This window comes from Crocodylus siamensis, chromosome 15 (genome assembly GCF_052110815.1).
Source record: "Crocodylus siamensis isolate JL-2025a chromosome 15, ASM5211081v1, whole genome shotgun sequence".
NCBI lineage: Eukaryota > Metazoa > Chordata > Crocodylia > Crocodylidae > Crocodylus > Crocodylus siamensis.
Window position 1 is genome coordinate 19,466,321 of NC_143409.1, and position 21,316 is coordinate 19,487,636.

The 21,316-nt window shown below is 41.0% G+C and overlaps 1 protein-coding gene across 1 annotated transcript in view; it reads left to right on the top strand.

Annotated features, from left to right (window-relative positions):
• The window catches only part of LOC149852198 (NAD(P) transhydrogenase, mitochondrial-like), an 87,479-nt gene extending 66,225 nt beyond the window's left edge, over nucleotides 1–21,254 (top strand). Inside the window, exons 19-22 of the mRNA XM_090028251.1 lie at nucleotides 865–946; nucleotides 3,823–3,941; nucleotides 7,956–8,071; nucleotides 15,288–21,254. Coding sequence (XP_089884377.1) covers nucleotides 865–946; nucleotides 3,823–3,941; nucleotides 7,956–8,071; nucleotides 15,288–15,440 — 470 coding nt within the window. The 3' untranslated portion in view covers nucleotides 15,441–21,254. The remainder of the gene's footprint in view (nucleotides 1–864; nucleotides 947–3,822; nucleotides 3,942–7,955; nucleotides 8,072–15,287) is intronic.
• The last annotated feature ends 62 nt before the right edge of the window (nucleotides 21,255–21,316 follow it).

The following is a 21,316-nucleotide window of genomic DNA, read 5'->3' on the forward strand; positions in this document are numbered from 1 at the left end:
CCTTCCTGTTCTTCATCACCAGTAAAACACGGAGCTACACTGGTATATATAGTAGGATTTGGGGAAATAGCCCAAGTAAGAGGACCAGATCTTTGACTTTGTTCCCTTGGCACCAAGTTGACATGAATCCAAAAGTTCTGCCCTGTACAGAGAGATGCTTGGAAAGACTGACCCACTGCTGCAGCTCCTTCCTGATTCCCTTTCTGTTGTCTGGTGTATGTGGAAAGATGTGGGGAGAGAGAGCCTACTTGTCGTGCTCTCTCTGTCTGCCATGGCAGCCCCTTGGATTGAAACCGGTTAGCGAACTGCATAGTCCGCTGCAAAAATTTACAAAGGAGGCAAAACCATTTTTAAATGCATCTTCCTAATCCCAACAGAATAAAACCTCCATCTCAAATTGTGCAGGACTATAGGATTGTGTTACTACATGTTTGTTAATGATATTACAGAGATACAGTTGCTTCCTTATCACCTATGAATAAATTACTTCTTTTATTCAACTCCCTTCTCATAAAATTCATTCCCATAATTGCCTTTGAATTGGAATATCGTTTTTATTCTCTTTCAGATCTTCAAATGAAAGAATAGTGTTGTAGGCAGAGCTGGCTATTGTTTTTCCACTTCAGTTTACAAAGAAGCCTATATTAAGTAATGTCCTTGTCTTTAGTGACCACATTAAAGTATCTGTTTGCAGGTTAATTTGGCCTTGGGTGACCCATGTGTCACCTCCATCAGGCAGTTGAGACCTCGATAGTAACTGGGGTTCTGAATTTCATTAATGCAGAAAAATACAGAATTGTATACTGGTCTTTGAGGATTGATGCGCTTTTTTTAAAATAACACTGAAATGTTTTGATTGCTTAGGCTGGGGTCTTTGTGCAGCCAAGGCCCAGTATCCTATTGCTGACATGGTGAAAATGCTTAATGAACAAGGAAAGAATGCCAGGTAAGTTGCATATATTTGTCCTGATCCTCAACTAGCTGAATTGGTGTAACTACTGATTTCAGAGGGGCCAGCCTTTAATTTCAGGGGAGTTATGCTGACTCCTTCACTTCAGCGGGTCTGGCCTACTATGGGCCCTTGCACATGTTATGGTTTTTTTTTCCCCACGTTGTCTCAATCTGTCTCCCTTAAAGTGACATGATGGGTATCAATATATGCCATCACTCTGTTACAGGTGACCGGTCAAAAATCTCCAAATTGCTCCATGCACTGTTCAAAGTTAAATATAGAAGGGGGGCACCATGTAACAATTCAAGTCTGCTGACTCTTAGTACTAAATGACAGCAGGGGGCACTAAACTACAGAATGTGATATGTGCAGATCAGCAACATTAATAGTTTTATTAATTGACATATTTTACATAAGTGGAATTTCAGTACTTTCATTACTGACATGAGTACTTTTATTACTGACAAGTATGTGACATGTACACATAAGATTTTTTTTTGTCCACAGTGGGACAATTTTCCACAATCAACCCAAAATACATCAGAGGTGGTCTAAGTTGCCACAGTCTGGGACAGTTTGACATGACAAAACCTCATGCACATGTGCATGATGATGCCATTATGCTAGCCAAATGGTGATTTTGCATCACATTTCATCATGTGTACGTGAGCAAATTGTCATGTGTACAAGTGCCCTATGTTTCTGTATAAATTGGCCAGTTAGTGACTATGTAAAACTTGTGGTGTATAAAACATTAAAAATGGTGGCAGAAAATCAGTAGGAAATTTGTAGCATATTTCCATTATATAGTTACATTGTATATAATGTATTATTCAGTATAAGAGCTCAATTTTTAAACTGGAACATCTGGCTAAGGTGCCAAACCACTGCATTTAGGCACTGTAATAGCCTCTTAGATCCTCAAATGTGCCAATGGTTGTTTTAAGAATTAGTTTATCTTTGATACAGGTAAATACTAGGCCTGTGTGAAGCAGCTGGTATTTGCTTCAGATTCAGCCGATGCAGGGAACAGTGATGCGATTTGATGATTTGAATCGCTGTCCCAAATCAGGCAGGCCCATCCCCCCCAGTTCAGCAATATCTGCCCTGCTCACCCCAGCTCCTGGCACATTTTTAGGACTCAGTGGGTGTTGCTGGGTGGGGGGGGTATCCCTGCTGCCCCCCACTGCCCCACGCAGCATGGGGGGCAACCCCCCCAGCCCTACCATGGCTGCCCTGCCTGCCATGGATCCGGCCCTTTAAGAAAAAACCCCCTGAGAAAACCCCAGACTCACCATTCCTGCCTGGCGGGAAGCAATCCCTGCTGCCCCATGCTGCATGGGGGGCTCTTCCATGAGCCCCACAAAGACCCAAGACTGCTACAGGAGCAGTGAGTCCCAGGGCTTTTCTCCATTATTTTTTTTCCCTTAAAAGGCCAGAACCACGGCAGGCAGGGCACCCATGGGGGCTGAGGGAGTGGGGGGGCATCGAGGGGGATTGTGCAGCATGGGGCAGTGGAGGGCAGCAGGGATTGCCCCCCTACCGGGCAGTACCTGGTGAGTACTGGGACTTTTTTTTAACAGGCCAAAAGCTGGGGTGGGTGGGGCAGCCATGGGGAGGCTGGGGGAGCAGTCAGGGGCCCTAGGGGAACAGGCAGGGGGTGGGGCTTGGTATGGGTCCCCCCATATCCCCTCTCCCACCTGTAGTACTTACCAACTTGGAGTCAGCTGCAGCTCCCTACTGCAGCCACCGGGGACTGCCTGAATTATCAAAGCTCTTCAGATCTTTTCCAAAGATTTGGAGTGCTTCAAGTCAATTTGGAGCTTTTAATTGGTCCCCTGATTTGATTCAGATTCGGAGATTCGGCCACTGAATCGGGCTGAATCTCCTCTGAATCGAATCACCACCTGAAGCTTCGCACAGCCCTAGAAAATCCAGGATGGGAATTTTAAAAGCACTGAAGTGATTTGGGAGTATAAGTTACATGGAGAAAAAACAGTATCTTTATCCATATTCCTCAGGGAATCATCTATGCAAGAAGTCTGATAGCAGTAAACACTGTGAGTGCATCTACATGTGCAATTAATGCAAAGGGATAAACTTCAGAGCTGTTTCAGCTGAAGTGGACTGCTCCTGGGTGCAGCGTCTACACATGTGCCCAGGACAGCAGCACTTTGAGCTGGGGTGGAGCAGGCCATAGCATTCCATAGCATTAAGAAGGTCATGAATGTTGAGTAGCTTTGGGAATTCAGGCATTCTTTTCCGTCTTCTTTGAAAATAATATTAACTGCTGCAGTTCTTATGCCAGGTTTTTTGAGACGTTGTTTTGTGCCCAGGAATAGCTTATTCTGAAGTGCATATTTAGAATATATACCAGGAAGCCATCTTTGCATTAGAAAATAGAAATAATCCTCATCCTTTTGTAAATTTTTAAATGGTATTTTGTTGCCTACAGATCTAACCCTATTCTTGTGCTATACATATGCTGTGTGCCTATGATACATGGTATTCATGAGTGATTTAGATTCTGTGGTTTGGATTATGTGTAAAATAAAATCATCTAGTAACATGCAATTGACTACATAAATAACTTCTAACCAACAAGATGCTGATTCTTCAAGGCATTGTAGTTCATCTTTTTTCTCACTCTCAAATACCGATTACAGAAATTTACTTTAGAAGTTCTTTCCCAATTTGCAGTTCCATTACCAGTATTCTTTAGCTCCTTCTCTACATCTGGTTCAGGTATATGAATATTGGAACCAGACTGCTTCCACATGCTTAGTGTTGCTGACATTCATCACTCGGTATTTATTAGTCCAGCATGACTTGGATGCAAAGCTGTCATTCCTTGCTTTCTTGGTTTCTAGGTTTGGCATCCATCCTGTAGCAGGCCGGATGCCAGGACAGCTGAATGTGCTGCTGGCAGAAGCTGGTGTACCTTATGATGTTGTATTAGAAATGGATGAGATCAATGAAGATTTTCCAGGTAAGGAATGAATCACTAATAGCTTGTTGTAGATTTAAATCATTCTAAATATTGTAATTTAATTTTCCATTTTTTAATTAGGCCAAATAACACTCATTTTGGCCCAAATGGCAGTTTGGTAGGTAATGATTTATGGTGATGCTTTTTGAAGACCAGTATTAAGACTAGAAAAGGCTAAACATTTGTCCGATTGATATAAAAGACTTAATATATTTCTGATATTCATGCATAATAATATAGCAAGTAATATTTTGCCAATCTGCACAAAATAGATTTTCACCAAATTAACACCCATATTCTGTCAGTGATAATGGTGTAAAGAAAGGCAACAATACTATTTTGAATATTGGACAAACACACATTCTGAAATTTAAAGCTCCCATTTTACCATTGACATTAATGAGAGTAGAGATCAGGCAAGGTTGTATGTTTGAAGGCCTCGTCACTAGTTATATTTCTGTATATGGAGTATTGTGTTGTTATAGGTTACCAACTCTTTTTGCCTCAATCATTTTTTAATTTATAGTTTTATAAGGCCATTATAGCATTTTTGATTTTCTGATACTCTACAGTGATTAGGAATAATCCCAACCCCAGGCATATAGAAAAAGAATGGGCTATGAATAGTATAATTACTTATATTCTCTATTAGTGTGGTATTAATATTTTTTATTCCTGTTGACATTGTTGAAAGTGCAATTTTAGTGAAGATGCAGCAATCCTACAAGATGAATAGGACAGCAGTGTAGAAAAAGGGAGGGAGAACACCTTCTGAAGTTAAAGATCAAAGTTAGCACAAAACAAAATGAGTAATTACAATTTGCAACAAGGGAAATTCAAGTCGGACATCTGAAATAACTTTTTCACTCTCAAGGGCTAAGTACAGACAGTCAAAAAGCCTGAGGCTGAATCGATTCAGTCTTTGCAGTTTAGTCTAAATGGAAGTGAACAGACATTTACCTTTGATTCAGGAAATGCAGCCACGTGCCTGCAGTGGCTCAGGCCAGAAGCTGGAGGTACTAGAGCACAGCTTTCTGGCTGTGTGTTCACTTCCTCTTCCTGCTGCCCTTGAGGTCCCTGGGATTTGCAGTCCAAAATCAGAGCAGAAGGACTCTGCAGAGTTGCTTGTCATCACTTCCTATTCCTGCTTTCAGGTGCCTCTGGGATTTATAGTTCAGAGTTGCAGCCTGCAGTAAGTTTGAGCAGGGGAAGGGGTGTTTAACCCCCCTCCCCAGCTCCAGACCCTGGGATTTACCTGTGGGGGGCAGTCCCCTCCTCCCTATAGACTGGGCTCCATCTCCAGCTGGGCTTGCACTCCCCCTTGTCACCCAGCCCTCACTGTTCCAGTTAGGAAGCAGAGGGGTGGGGCCAGCCCTGCTCTGGATCAGATAGCACAGCCCAGCTCAGCCCAGTGCTGAAAAGCATGCTGGGATGCTTAGGGGACTCTGATTTAACTTGATCTGGGAAGGGGACATAAACAGGTTTGACCCAAATCAGTTAAGTCTGATAAACCTGGTTAAATGTAGTATCTCAAACTGGTTTCAACCATTTTCAAACTGTTTTATGTGCACTTAACATCTATTCTGTGACAAGTTTAAACCAGTTTTTGATCACTTAAACCGGTTTATATGTAACTTCTGTCCCTAGCCAAAGTGGTTAAGCCCTGGAATAGGCTGCCAAGAGAGGTTATAGAATCACCATTGTTGGAAGTTTTTAAGAGCAAGTTAGACAATCGCTTGGCTGGGATGGCTTAGTCGAGGGTGATCTGGCTTTGAGCAGGAGGCTTGACTAGATGACCTCCTGAGGTCTTTTTCAGCTGTACCTTTCTATGAGTCTGTTAACTGGTGACAAATAAATTTAGGTTGGAAATTGGAAGTAGTTTTCTGATGAAGAGGAGGTGGTCCTGAAACAGTCTTCTAATAGAAATAGTGGAAGTCAAACACTTAAATTTTTAATCTGGAACCTGATATGGTCATGAAAGGGATGTTTTGATTGCCTTGAGCAGCAGGCAAGTGGACTCAGTGATCAGGGATGTCTCTACCAGTTCTTTGTTCAAGAAAACTTTCTTTGACTTCACTGAAGTTTGGGGCAGGGAGATGTAAAATTGTAGCACTAGGCCATTAAATCCTAGGTCAGGGAGGATTCATTATGTGGGAGGGCTCTAGTAAATTTTTCTACTTTGCTCCATGGTATTGCCGACAACATTATTTTTTGTTTCCTCAGTGTTAAAGGGGGAGTAGAGATTCCACTGCCAGCTAAAGAAAGTGGTGTTTGATGACTCTGACTTGCCCGCATGGCAGTGTTTTGTAGCCATGCAGTGGATTCATAGATCACAGTGTTGAACAAGCTCGTTCCTCTGTGTGTCTTTACAAGAAAGCAAACTAACGTCACATCCATGAATTAGCTGCTTAACCTTGCCAGAATGCTGCTTTAGTAGAGCTCCACAGTAAAACAATCCTAGACATTTTTAAAGACATCTGTGACAGGAGGCAGCAAGTGGAGTTCAAAAGGAAGAGATGAAAGGAAGGGAAAGAATATTTTCAGAGTGAGATCTGTGTGTTGCTCAGAAATAAGGCGGGGGGAGCTCTGACTCCCTCTTGGGATTCTGGTGGTCATGTAAGCCACCTGCTTGCAACTTACTGGAGCAGTTATTCACCCCAGGTTCCAACTTCTTTCTGGCAGAGTGATACAAAACAATGATACATTTCATTACAGATAATCTGTGCTGTGATTAATTGATGTCAAAATGTGACAACTACCACTGATGCTGTAGTCAGCCTCTCATGTGTTTCAGCTGCCCCAGGCCATTTGCATACAAAGGTGAATGGTAAGGGTGATGGTTAGACAATACTTTATTGGTTATTTTGGACATCAGAGGGACATGATTTCACCCCAGGCCACCAGCAGAATAGCAACTATACTATTCTGAAGTACTGTATTGGTAGTCAGGGAGTTAGACACCCTATGGACCAAACCAGCCAGCAGTGAATTGTAGGAGTAGTCTTAGCAGCACAAAATTAGACGTAGCTTTTGAACAGTTATTCTTTTGACGAATTCCTTGAATTCCAATTATAGCCAGTACAACAAGGTTAATTGCAAAGACATTACCATCTTCAGAATTTAATTACTGTTAGTAATTTTAGCCTGCTGTTTAGTAAGCAACTATACTTTTATAATTAACAGTCATCCTAAGTAGTATTTAATTAAATACGTCTTTAGAGGCCCAGTTCCCCCAAGCTCAGTCTGGCTTCTGTGTTTTACAACTCCTAAATGCGCATGTCACATTTTTCCTAAGTTAGTGCTGCAGTAAATAATACCAGTGCTCTCAACCAGAAGACTAGGTTCTGGTTTGGTTTATACTAGTGATAAATCCAGAAAAAATCTTTTGTCATTAGAACTCAGTATTCTGGATTGCACCATGCAATCATAAGCAGACTACATCTTAAGGTTTGCCAGAAATTATTTGCTAATCAAGGTCCCGACTGTGTCATCCTAACCCATATTGTGGAATCATTTGAATTACTTGCAGTGTTAGACCCTGATCCCACAATGGACTGCATATGGGCAGAACACAGTTCACAGGCAGAGTCTGGGACTGGTGTGTTATAGACGATGGAGAACTGGGCCTTGGTGAATGGTGTTGAAATAAAATACATGTTAAAGTACGATGGAAGTACTTCTTGAATTCCACACATGTACTCTATTTGGAGACCTCACAGGAGGTTTGCATAAGACTCCTCCTGCTAAACTTTAGGAGTATTTACTCACATGGTATCTTATACAGAGAATGCACAGAAATATTGTAATAGTTTTCATTAGCACAAGTATCTGCCAAGATTTGATTTTGGATTTGACAAACAGATGGGCCTTATTTTTTTCATTTAGATGAAACAACAAACTGTCATTGTTTAATGTACAATTGATTAATGTGTTTTGGTCCTGCCATGATAAAAGAAAGGCAGCTTCTTCAAGTGATAAATTATACATCTTGTAATCTGTTTTTTTGTGCCTCAGAAACAGACTTGGCTCTGGTCATTGGTGCAAATGACACGGTGAACTCTGCAGCACAGGAAGATCCCAATTCTATTATTGCCGGCATGCCAGTCTTAGAGGTCTGGAAAGCTAAGCAGGTACATAAAGACAAATAAACTGACTTAATTCTCTATAATACTAGTATATGCTTATGAAATATTTCTTGGTCTGTCAGAAAAAATGCCATCAGGCACTAAAGACAAGTATGACTTTTTTTTATGGAATACCTGTCAAGTAGAAAGTGCACATCTGTACCTGCTAGTACTCATACAGGAAAGGCTCAGCTCTGCAGCCTGCTGGAATAGGAAATCCACAGCGCTTTTCATAGAACTGTCCGTAGAACAAGCAGCTGTCTGTAAATGCTGACTTTGCAGGGGTGCCCTGTCCCACTCTTGATTGAAATGGATCAGATTTTTCTTGGTGATTATAACGGGTAGAGAATTGGTTCACAGCTTATAAAATACTTAAATGCCATGTTATGGTTCATGGATTTTACTTTTTAAACTATAGAATGAGTAAAAATATGTTCATGTCCCTATGCAAGAGGCAGGGATTTTTGAGGGTGATATTTCCTGGAGCATAATGGTTATAACTTCACTTTGGCACTACCAGTACCTGTCCCTCTGCTGGTGTTCCAAATCTTCCTGCAGAACTGTACTCCCACAAGGCTGCGCATTTATCTTTGAACACACGATTCAAGTTAAACCAGTTTTTGCAGTGTTTGATAACTTTAATTTTAAGTGGCAGTGGAATGTTGGCTCTGTCTGTATCAGAATCTTGTGCCTGTTTGTGAACCAAGTGCTTTTCATTTTTGGCTGATTGTCATTATGGCCCGGAACAGACATTACACTTTTACTGGTGTAAGTGGTTGGAAACAGGTCTATACCTATTAAAGAACCGAAGTTTGGCACACACAACCAGTCTATGCCCATAACAGAACAGAAGTTCAACACACATGGGCTGGTTTAAAAATGGCAGAACCCAGTCTAAGATTTGCCGCCCCACCCCCCACCAAAGGGTGAACATGTGTTCTGTTTGCTACCAGTCTAAACCATGCTGCTTACCAAAATCCATGCAACTTAGATGGATTCTGCCTCGGGCTTTTTGAATGTCTAAATGTATACTTTCCTCTCAGTGTGTTCCTAATGGCCATTGGTAATGCCATGTTATGGTAAAAGATGTATATGGCTTGAACAAGAGGAGTCATGTATATATTCTTCCTTGTTTGTCACTTCCCTGCTCACAAACAGGGAAGAATTGGTGGGTAATGTAGTAGTGGATGGCAGCTTGGGCAGCAGTGACCATGAGATGATTGAGTTTAGGATCCTAAGGAAAGGAAGGAGAGTAGCACAGTAGGGACCTTGGATTTCAGAAAAGCAGACTTTGACTCCCTCAAGAAAATCATGGGCAGGATCCCCTGGGAGGCCAGAATGAGGGGAAGAGGAGTCCAGGAATGCTGGATGTACTTACTGACAGTGCAAAAACAAACCATCCCAATGCACAGGAAGACTAGCAAGTATGGCAGAAGACCAGCTTGGCTTAGCAGGGAACTCTTCAGTACGCTAAATCACAAAAAGGAAGCTTATAAGAAGTAGAAACTTGGACAAACAACTCGGGAGGAGTATAAGGGTATTGCTCAGGCATGCAGGGATGAAGTCAGGAAGGCCAAAGCACAAGTGAAGTTGCAGCTAGCAAGAGATGTAAAGGATAACAAGAAGGGTTTCTATAAGTATGACAAGAAGAGGATCTGGGAAAGTGTGGGTCCCTTGCTGAATGGGGGAAGCAACCTAGTGACAGATGATGCAAAAAAGACGGAAGTGCTCAATGTCTTTTTCACCTCAGTCTTCACAGGCAAGGTCAGCACCCAGACTGCTGCACTGGGCGTCACAGTTTGGGGAGGAGGTGAGCAGCCAATTGTGGTGGGAAAAAAAGTTAGGGACATGTGCAAGTCCATAGGGCTGGACAGGATGCACCCGAGGGTGCTGAGGGAGTTAGCCAATGTGATTGCAGAGCCACTGGTCATCATATTTGAAAACTCATAGTAGTTGGGAAAGGTCCCATATGCTTGGAAAAAGGCAAATACAGTATCCATCTTTAAGAAAGGGAAAGAGAAGGATCCAGGGAACTACAGACTAGTCAGCCTCACCTCAGTCCTTGGAAAAATCATGAAGCAAGTCCCCAAGAAATCTATTTCTAAGCACTTGGAGAAGGTGATTGGGAACAGTCAGCATTAGGGGTGTGCAAAACAGCACCATTTTGTTTTGACTTTTGTTTCACCATTTTGAAGGGACAGTGCTTCATTTAATCATTTCATTTCGTTTGAAAGCACTGTTCTGTTTTGTTTAATCAAAACTGTTTTGCTGTTTTGATGCATTTCAACATTTTGCCCATAGGCTATAATCGTGAAAATGCCTAAAACTTTTTCATTTCTTGCCTGATATGGATGAACCTTGCAGGGATGGTAACCCCTTCTGAGGGCATGAAGCCTACCACATTTCAAGAAATAAGTGTAGAGGTTTCTTGGAAACTACACCTCAGACTGTTCAAAGCAAAACTCCTGACACTTAGCAGCAGCAGCAGCGGCAGCCTCCTCTCATCCGGCATGCAGATCTGGAGGTTCGCACCCCTGGGAGGGCTGTGGGGCTGTGCCAGACGTCTTTTGGGGGTGTGAGCCCCCGGATCTGTGTTCTGGATGAGAAGAGGCTGCCTCTGCCTCCTGGAACTGGCAGCAACATTAATCTTCCTCGGCGGCAGCTTCCTCTCATCCGGTGTGCAGATCCAGGGGCCTGCACCCACCGGAGCAGTCCAACACAGCCCCGTAGCCCTCCTGTGGATGCGGGCCCCGGATCTGTGCGCCGGATGAGAGGAGGCTGCCGCTGCCGCTGCCGCCTGGGACTAGCACTGTAGCCAAGTAAGCCTGGCTTTGAAACTCAGAATGTTTCAAAACTTTCAAAACGTTTTGAATGCCCTCATTTCAAAGCTGTTTTGAAGCCTTTTGTTTCATTTCGATTTTGCTGTTTCAAGCTTGAAACTTGTTGAAACAGCTTTGAAACAAAACACCTGGAAAAATTTCATACAGCCCTAGTCAGCATGGATTCACCAAGGGCAAGTCATTCATGACCAACCTGATTGTCTTTTATGATGAGATGACTGGCTCTACAGATGCAGAAAGACCAATGAAAGTGGCATACCTTGATTTTAGCAACAGGGATATAGGTTGTAGCTGTGTTGGTCTAAGGACATAGGCAGACAAGGTTCTTTGGGTAAATCTGGTATCTTTTATTAGACCAACTCAAATAGTTGGAAAAAGTTCTTCTTTGCAAGCTTTTGGGTACAAATACCCTTCATCAGGCTGAGGAAACATCTGCAGTTGGTGTGTGCTCTTCCTGGGTGGAATGAATAGAAAAGAAGCCAGAGGCTGGTCTGCATGCAAGAAAGCCAGTCAGTGCAGGTGTAAATTGAGGAGTCAGTTATTGAGAGACAGGTTTGAGCAGTGGGGAGGGGAATGAATGTAGCTGGTAAATAGTGGAAAGGTACCCGGGGAATCAGATGATCAGCAGATTATAATAGGTGGATTTATAACACATTATAACTTGCCTAACATCCAACTCCCCTGGTACCTCTCCACTGTTTACCACCCACATTTATTCCCCTCCTTCTCCCTCCCCCCCAACCTGTCTTGCACCCACTGACTCCTCAGTTTACATCTTTACTGACTGGCTTTCTCGCATACATACCAGTGTCTGGCTTCTTTACTATTCACTCCACCCAGGAACAGCGCACACATCATCTGCAGAACTTCCTCAGCCTGACAAATGGTATTTGTACCTGGAAGCTTGCAAAGAAGAATTTTTCCAACTATTTGAGTTGGTTTAATAAAAATTATCAGATTTACCCAAATTACCTTGCCTGCCTATTGACTTTAGCAAAGCTTTTAATACTGTCTCCCACAACTTTCTTACAGGCAAGCTAAGGAAGTACAGTTTGGATGATTGGACTGTAAGGTGGACAGAAACTGGTTGGATCATTAGGCTCAGAGGATAGTAATTAATGGCATGATGTCTAGTTGGCAGCCAGTATCAAGTGGAGCTGCTCCAGTGGTCAGTCCTGGGGACATTTTTGTTCAATATCTTCATCAGCAACCTGGAAGATGGCATACTGTGCATCCTCGGCAAGTTTGCAGATGACACCAAGCTGGGGGCAGGTCTCTTCCAATCCTAATTTTCTTTGATTCTATAAGCAGCCAGTGTAATGCACATGAAACCTTCTGTGCAGTTGTCACAAGCAGTGCTGTCAAGGGAATCTGTGTGGGTCAAAGCACTTGTCCATTTAGGCAGCCTTTCACCTTTCCAAGCTACTTTATTTTACCAAAAGGCTGCTTGAAGGAGGTGCAGGGCTTGCCTTTTTCAGTAGGCCATATATACAGCCATGCACTGAAAGTTTCTGAAATGAAAAAAGCAGGATTGAAGCAGGAAAATGACAGAGACTCTTCAAAAGTATTTGCAGGATAGTTATTCTGGTAAATCCCCAAAAGTAGGATTAAACTACTTTACCAGATCAAAGTCCATATCTAGCAATAGAACTCTAGGCAACTTAACTATGTCGATGTTAGGATTTTTGCCAATATATCAGTTATGGATGTGATTTTAGTACACTCCTAACTGATATAGCTTATGGAAAATCCTGCAGATGGAAAGGGACAAGACTGAGGTGCCTATGTACTACTAAGATCTTAAGACCCGATATCCTGGCTATGTACCACTTGCCCCTATTGAAGGAAAAGAAGATTTGTCTATATGTTTAAATACAGTACCTCGTTCTGCAGTGCTGATTTCTTTTCCAGGGAAAACCACAAGTTGAGGTGGGTGACATTTTTCAGTTGTATATATTCACTAAAACAGGCAGATTCATGTTGACCAAAACTATTTATGAATTCATGCCAAATTCAGCAAAAGTTTGATTGAGGAAAAAAAAGGAAAATATTTTGAAAAGTCAAAACATTTGGTTGATTATTGTTATGCAGGAACAACATTTTAGGACTAAATATACCTAAACTTAATTTAATTAAAAAACCACAAGCCCAAGAATGAAATTAAACTTTTTTGTTTGATCCACAAAGCACTATTTTTTGGGTCTGGCAAGAAAGCTGAAAAACTTTTTTTTTTAAAAGTTCTGCCAGATAACTGAAAATTCAGTTGTTCATACATTTGTACCTGAAAGGCTCCTAACTTGCTTAATATCATTCTCCAGAGTAAATGGCACAGGTTTCAGCAAATACTGTAGTAAAGAAAATACTTCAGACTTCAAGGTAGAATTTAGGGTGTGTGAAGATGGCAGCAAATGTCTGATAGGTACATCCACAATAAAAAGTACTAATTTTATAATTCTACTTTTAATCTACTGGATAAGTATAACCAATTCCATGTGTAAATCACCTAAGGTAATTACAGTAAAATCCAAATCCTCATGTTCTCAAAAGTTCTAAAGCTCTTGAAGCCATAAAACAGGTACATACTTAGATATGAAGTAATGTGGACATGTAACATAAATAGAGATTATATAAAAACTATGTAATGGGGGGCGGGGATGAAGATGGCACCAAGTGTGAGGCAAGCAGATGGTCTGAATTACAAACAACCTCTGAAACAGCAAAATGTGGAGCCTGACTTGGGGGAACATCAGGATCTCAGCATTACTTTGAGTTAATAATATTGTGCATCATATGCACAGAATGTGTTCCCACAGAGTAAAGCTCTTGTTCTGACCTTGATTGCCATGCTAGGAATATACTGTAAAACTAAGCATTGCCCATTCAAGTAGTCAGTTTCATAAGATATGTGACATTATTTGTATGCAGTAATGCTAAGATGAAGAAAATAAATTAGTAATTTTTAAATTATTGGACTATGCACTCTGAAGGAAAATGTTTTAAAAGCCTGTCTGTATAATGCTTCACTGTCGGTGGGTTTAGTTAGATAAGAGGAAATATATGTTTAACTTTGTATATTTTACATTTACAAAAGTACATACCATGCATCTGGTGCTAGACTTTACCTTCATCATAAAATAAGACAGCTTATCAAATACTGCATTATATCACACACAGCATGGATTATAATTTAATGAGGTTGCAGTGATTTTCAGTTTGTGCTTGGATCATTTCAGATTTCAAAAGACAAATAAAATTGGCCTGATCAGTGTTTGGATAGATTTTTAAAGGAAGTGGATTACATGGTGTAATTCACTAGGTAGTCCTCTTTCAAACTGCATCCAATTCTGGGCTCCACAATTGAAAAAGGACGTGGAGAAGCTTGAGAGAGTCCAGAGGAGAGCCACGCGCATGATTAGAGACCTTATGAAGAGAGGCTGAGAGTCATGGGACTTTTCAGCCTGGAAAAGCGCAGGCTCAGGGGGAACCTGGTGGCTGCCTATAAGTATATAAGGGGATTTGGGAGAACGCTTGTTCACCAGAGCACCCCAAGGGATGAGAAGGTCAAATGGTCACAAACTCCTCCAAGACTATTTCAGGCTGGACGTAAAGGAAGAACTTCTTTACTGTCCGAGCCCCCAAGGCCTGGAACAGATTGCCGCCAGAGGCAGTGCAAGCATCTACTCTGGACTTCTTTAAGAGACATTTGGATGTTTATCTTGCTGGGATTCTTTGACCCCATCTGACTTCCTGCCCCTTGGGCAGGGGCCTGGACTCGATGATCTGAGGTTCCTTCCAGCCCTAATGTCTATGAAATCTATGAAACCAATCTACTGAATCTGTGATGTATTGTGATGCTGATGACACTGCTTGAGGTATTCACAGTTGACTAGGTGATATATGATGACACAATTCCCATTCTTTTTAATAGGAGATGCATGACTAAATCCTTTGTCAACTTTAAAAAATCCAACCTATGACAATTACATGAAACTGAGGTCTGAGCCTAAATATATTTATTAACACACCCATGAGCAATTTTCTGTGGTACACTTATTAGTACAGCCAGCTCTTCACTCACTTTTTAGACGTCCACATGTATTTCCATGTGCTTTTAAGAAGCTACTGCTGTCTATCAAGAAGATAGATGTAGTTTTAAATAAATTTTCATGACAGTTTACTTGTTTAAACAATGTTGTGATTTTTCAGAATAGAAGGTGGTATACACATGTAAAGTGATTTCTTGATTTCTGTTGGGTATGTGCATTTACTACATCTGCAGTACAGTTTTTTATAGTATGTTTAATGTTTTGCTTTTAAAAATGTTTTTAACTATATTCTTTATAACTACATTAAGTTTTTTTCTTTCATACTATTTTTTTCAGGTTATTGTCATGAAACGTACACTGGGAGTTGGGTATGCAGCCGTGGATAACCCTATTTTTTACAAACCTAACACTTCAATGCTGCTTGGAGATGCAAAGAAAACATGTGATGCTTTGCAAGGCAAGATTAGGGAAATGTATTATACTCATTAACAATGTTATTTAGACTTGTAAAAAGGAACAAAATATCATGTGTATTTTCCAGTATAGTTTGGAGGCGCATCCAGCACCTTATTTATGTAGAACTATTTAAAAAATAAAAGGGCATCCAAACTTAACAAATTAGCTGGTAGACTGACTGCTGGTTTGTGTGCCTTAGCAGACACAAATGTATGTCTTTACATTTAATAAAAAATACTTTTGCTCTATATCCACTGCAAATTATTTCTCCCATGTGGCAAGCCCAGATACAGCACTTCAAGCTATGGCTTCTTTTTAGATTTAAAGAGAAACAATAGTGGAAAACCTTTGGTTTGTCCTGCTGCTATAATAAGAAGGTGCAAACCTATTATCTGTAATTGCATAAACATTAGGATTTAGATACTTATGTCCAAAATGATGCTATATATAGGAATTATATAGTGGTGGCAGCTGCAGAAAGCAGCACTCAGAATATGAAACTGGTAATGAAACAACAGATTTCTAGGAAGTAAAAGAACTGCTCTCTGTGAAAATTAATTCATCAAGGACAAGCATAGATACATTATTATACATCTATTATATACAGGCAGTGGAAATCAGATTTAGATGGCTTCAAAATGTGCCTAAGATACCTGTAATTTTGACAGATGTTTTCCGAGAAAACCATTATCTTGCAAGATGCTATTTTATAAAGTATAAAAGCAGATATAATGGAAATTTATATCAGGCGCCTCTTAGAAATATGTGACTAAGATCATCAGGCCAACACACCATTTTCTTTCAACCTACGCACTTTTCCTTTTGTTCTTTTCTTGACTAGCTATCTATCCAGCTCTAGCACCACCAAGGGTCTAATGCTAATCTTCAAAGCCTTCCGTGTATTTTGTCTGGCTTCCTTAGGCCCGCTGGCAGACGTTACCATTAAGATGTGATTAATCTGCTGAATCACACCATAAATAGTAATGCTGCCTTACGTTAAAGGAATTAATGGTGCTACAAAACGGGAAGCCAGCCATAAAGATATGTAACGTTTTTGTAGCTGGCTTCCATCATGCCTTAAAACAACTGTGGCTAGGTAACCTGAGCGTGGCAAGGCTCCAGAGCAGTCCTTGGGCTGGGACTGTGTCAGCTGTGTCCCAGACCCCTGGTCTGTCCCTGCACTGGCAAATAGTAATGGTCCTCTTAACATCTGATCCCAAAATCACATATTCTGCCACCAATCCTTTCTCTGATATTTACTTCTGTAGCTGTGAGTAACAGTCTGTCACAACTGAGCCCAAAACAAATTTTTTGTGGCTTGGAATTTTCCTTTGCAGACTTCTGACTGTGACATTCCCTCCTACCCAGGAGCAGGGACAGAGGATCTACATAGAGTTGTAGATGCATTTTTAAAAGAAGGAAAATGCAACATGAGATCTATGGTGAAGCTGCAAACAGAACCCAGCTGTATTGGTATGAAGTGCCTGCTCTGTCCAGTAGCCTATGATGAAGTATGAACCTATGTTTAAGGTTCAACAAGGATAGGTGCAAAGTCCTGCACTTATGATGGAAGAATCCCATGCACTGCTACAGGCTCCGACCAACTGGCTAAGCAGCTCTGCAGAAAAGGACCTTGGGGGTTCAGTGGACAATAAGTTGGATATGAGTCAGTAGTAGAGGGAAGGGGTGTGGGAGGCACAGATCAATGCCCCTACACCAAAGGAAGAACTGGGGCTGGGGCTGGGACAAGCTGCCCAGTCAGGGCAGGGGAGCATGGGACTTGGTGAGGGGGGGTTCCGGCCACCATGCGCTGCCACACATCACTGGTCTGGGAGCTGCTTTTCCGGTGGCTCCTCTGGCAGCTCTCACATGGGAGCAGGTGTGCCCCTGGATCTGCACAGGGTGGGCTGGACTGGGTTGTGATCTAGGAGGCTAGTCCCAGCTGCAGCCCAGAGCGCAATGGAGTGGAAGCTATGGGGGTGGGGGCTGCAGCCACCCTAAAATTCCCCATAGCTCCTACTGCTGGCCCCACCCTGATCCATGTGCACATGCCCACTTCCAAACTCTGCTGCAGCTTGTCCAGGAGGTGTGAGAAGGCTGGGCGAACAGTGGGAGAGTTATGACTGTTTTTTTTTAAAGTTCCAAGTAATTTTAATTTTTACAAGATTTGACTTTTTCCTCAGGTCCCTCTTTAAAATACACTAAGTCTGAGGTCTGAAATTAAATGTGTCAGGCTTTGCAACAAGTAAAATACTTGTTAAAAGTTGCAACATGTTTCCTATAAACAGTTACTTAAGTTTTAAAAACTTAGAAATGTTGACATTCAAAAGATTAAGTATTACCAAGCAAAATCAAAGTTGTTACTGATGTCAAAATATGACCCCCGTGTAGGAGTTGTTATTGCCACACTATTTCTGAAGACAAATTATAATAGTTTAGGAGGTATGTTGACATATTGATTTAGCCCTGCTCACGCTAAGACTTACTCCTACTCTCATTTCAGTAGATCAGCACATATTACCATCACATACTTTACTCAGTTGGAAAGTTAGTCTGTTGTAACATTGCTGAGGTCACCAGTAAGGTTTTGCGTGACAAAACAAGTTGGATGCATTTTGGAATGTGTTGAGACATGGAAGTCTATGCCTCTTGGGGGTAACATTATTATAAGTGATGTAAATTGGCAAGGAATGTTTTTCCCTTAACAACTTATATGCTTTCTATGTTTTGAGCCGTCTTGGTATAACCTTACCTTAAATTAAGCAATGATTTTTAGCACTTTCATGATGCCTACATTTTTTAACGTGTTCACACAAAACTAGTCTAAAGACAGAAGCTTATATTTGAAGTGGGAAAAGAAGTGTTGATAGAGCAGTACGTTCTACCGAACTTGATACTCTAATATCCTTGCATTAGTTATATAACATTATTAAGGATTCAGAAAGTTTAGGAACGGGGGGTAACAAAAAAGGCTTGGATCAACTAGGCATAGAAATGTGTTTCAGGGTTTTCCTAGAGATTTAAATTTTTCCTCTCTCTCTTGATCCAACTTAGTAGGTCATCTTCAGTCTGAGGCCCTGCATCCTTAGCTTGGCAAGTCTTGTGCTATCCTCCAGGAAAATGGGTAACCTGTTATAATCTTGTACCCACTCTCAACAGGAGACTTCATTTCTCTACCGATCAAATTTGTGCAACTGCAAGAAGTTTATACCTTTTTTTCTTGTTTGGCCAGGAGTGTAAATACCCAATAAACTATCAGAAAAAGAAAAAAATAGATTGCCACTATGGCGAGATGAATAGTACAGATCACATGACTTGTAAGTAGTACTGGTCTCCCGCAAGAGGTTATTTTTTGTCTTGGGGTAGTGAAGGTTCATAGACTCAGCTCTTCTGCAGGAGCTCAAAAGGCATAGTTTTGGGGAAAAAAATATTTGGGGGGAGCACTTCTTTCTGCTCCTCCTTCACCCCTCTATGGCCTTTTAGGTTGCATCTAATCAACAAAGAAACTTGTGTCTTGCCCCTGTCCATCCTCTCATACAATGGAACAGGATGCTCTTTTTGGAAAACAGAAGACAGTGAAAACCTCATTCTAGTTTTATTAAAAAGAGCTAGCATTGACTTTTTCTTTGCCCTGACCTTCACTTTGATAAGTAGGGAAATTGATGTTGTACTTGAAAAGGATTAACTGCTTGCTTGCTTTCATTTGGCAGTAGAGTTTTCATTTGGGAAAGTGTTGTTTTGTTTAAAAACTGAAAAACAAATCCCAGCTGGTTTTGGTACTTTGGCAGTATCAAAATTGAAAAATGGGGTTCATTTCTTCCCCCCACTCCCCAAAACATGTGCCCAAGTTTCAGCCAGACTTGCAGCAGTGGTGACATTAGTCTCCTTCGTGCCCCCACGTTATGTTATCACAGGAATGTCAGCATACCCTTAAGTATTGTGGACTGCAGGTGATCCTGATAGAAGTGATTTCCATTGGGTTAAGAATCTGAGCCCAATTTTTTGGAGATACAATGTCCCAAGTTTTAAATATTTTCTGTACATTGATTTCAGCTGCAAAGTAAAATTAATTTAGTTTTGGAATAGGTTCTTAACTTCTATTAAAATAAAGTGAGGTACACAAAACTTAAATTTGGAAAACATTTAAACTTATGAAAGCATTTTCCAAAAGTAACAAAGACTAGCTTACATAAGCCTTTATCTGACCTCTACTTTTTAAATAAAAAAACATGTTTTCAGGGAAATGCATCTTAGAAGGGGGGGGAAAAAAAAGGATTTTTCCCTCTAATTCTTGTAAAACATTAGGTCACTGAGTTCACTCATTTTTTTCCTGTTTAAAATGGGTGAAAGCTTTTTCCTTCCGCTAGTATTCTATTTTGGTTATCTTCTAGAGAAAGAGAAAAGCCAAAGTAATTTTTAAGAAATATGCGTACAGATGATAATGTCAAGAAAGACTATCAAAATTCATACTACAGCAAACAGCATTAATCATCATAAACACTCAGAACTTCTCTTAATAGCCATAAAAACAAGTGATTAAGATTCCAATGAAATTTGCTGATTTTTCTTGGTGCAAAACACATGAACATGCATTGCACTTTAAACAGCTGTACTGTCATATTTGTATATGTGAAGTGCTGTTAATTATTTGGACCTTAAACACATACCTGTTATTGGTAATGCTGCTACGATTCATGCACACTAATTTGACTAGTCTATTTATAGGCCCAAATCATCAGCCTGACCTTCAGTTTGTATTTATAGGTGCACACAGTCATTTGCGTGCAGCAAATGAGCAGTTATAACCACTCAGTGTGCACTGAAATAGATCTGTTTGTATGCACAATAAGATGCTTCTTTCTTGGACAGATAAGGAAATCGGGTCCTCTAAAGCTAGAGGCTGGCAAGACACTTGTGGGGAAAGTTCATATTTCAAATTCAGTACCTTGACACATCAAAAACCCCCCCACAAACCAATTGTTCGAACCTGAAAGACATCCTGTACAAACTGAAAGTAAGTTCTTAAGTGATATTTCTACAGTGCTGCTTCTGTTGCATATCTGGACAACTAACTGAGACTTCCTTTTGGGAAAAGGCAGCACTGATACAGATAGTAATTCAACCCAGGGGTGCTCAACATCCAGGTCTGGCTCCTGGTGCCATATCATTCAGCCCACGTGGCCCTCACAAATCTGTAGGGAGCCCGTGAGCTACAGCCCTGTGTGCTAGATCAGGCAGACAGGAGGGTGCAGAGCCCAATCCCAACACATGGGTGTTGGGTGAGAACAGCACAGGGCCAGAACCACACGCACCACTATTTAGCCAGACTGGCTGAGGGAAAAAAGATGCAACTAAAATACCCTTGCAGGTTTCTGGAAGAGATCAGCTATTACAATTTTTCAACTAGTGTCTCTGGCAAAATTCTGTCAACCTTCTTCCAATTTATCTACATAAAAAAAGAAAGATATACTGAAAGTGCTTTCAGAATTGGTTAGCTATCTTACTAAGGTCTGGTCTATGCTATGGCTTCCAGCATGGCTGCGTCTGCCAAGGTTATGACTTATTAGTGCAGATATAGTTATATAAGCAAAATTGAATTTATGCCATGATACCTTACAGTGGTTCAGAAAAAGGAATAACTTATACTAATAAAAGCCCAGTTATTTGGTGTGTTTTACTCACCTAACTAGACCGACCTAATTAGTGCAGACAAGGCCTTATTTAAAACTGGACAAACCACCATGTATAGGAGCTACTATAGCAAACTGATTGAGTAAAGTTACTGTCAAGTCAGTGCAGCTTCAAGAATGCCTGTTGGAAAGCTATCGTTGCCTTGCTATCTCTTCTTACAGTAAGCATGAAATATTTTAGTAAAATTGCTAGCACCTGGCAGTGAATTAAGATCTTGA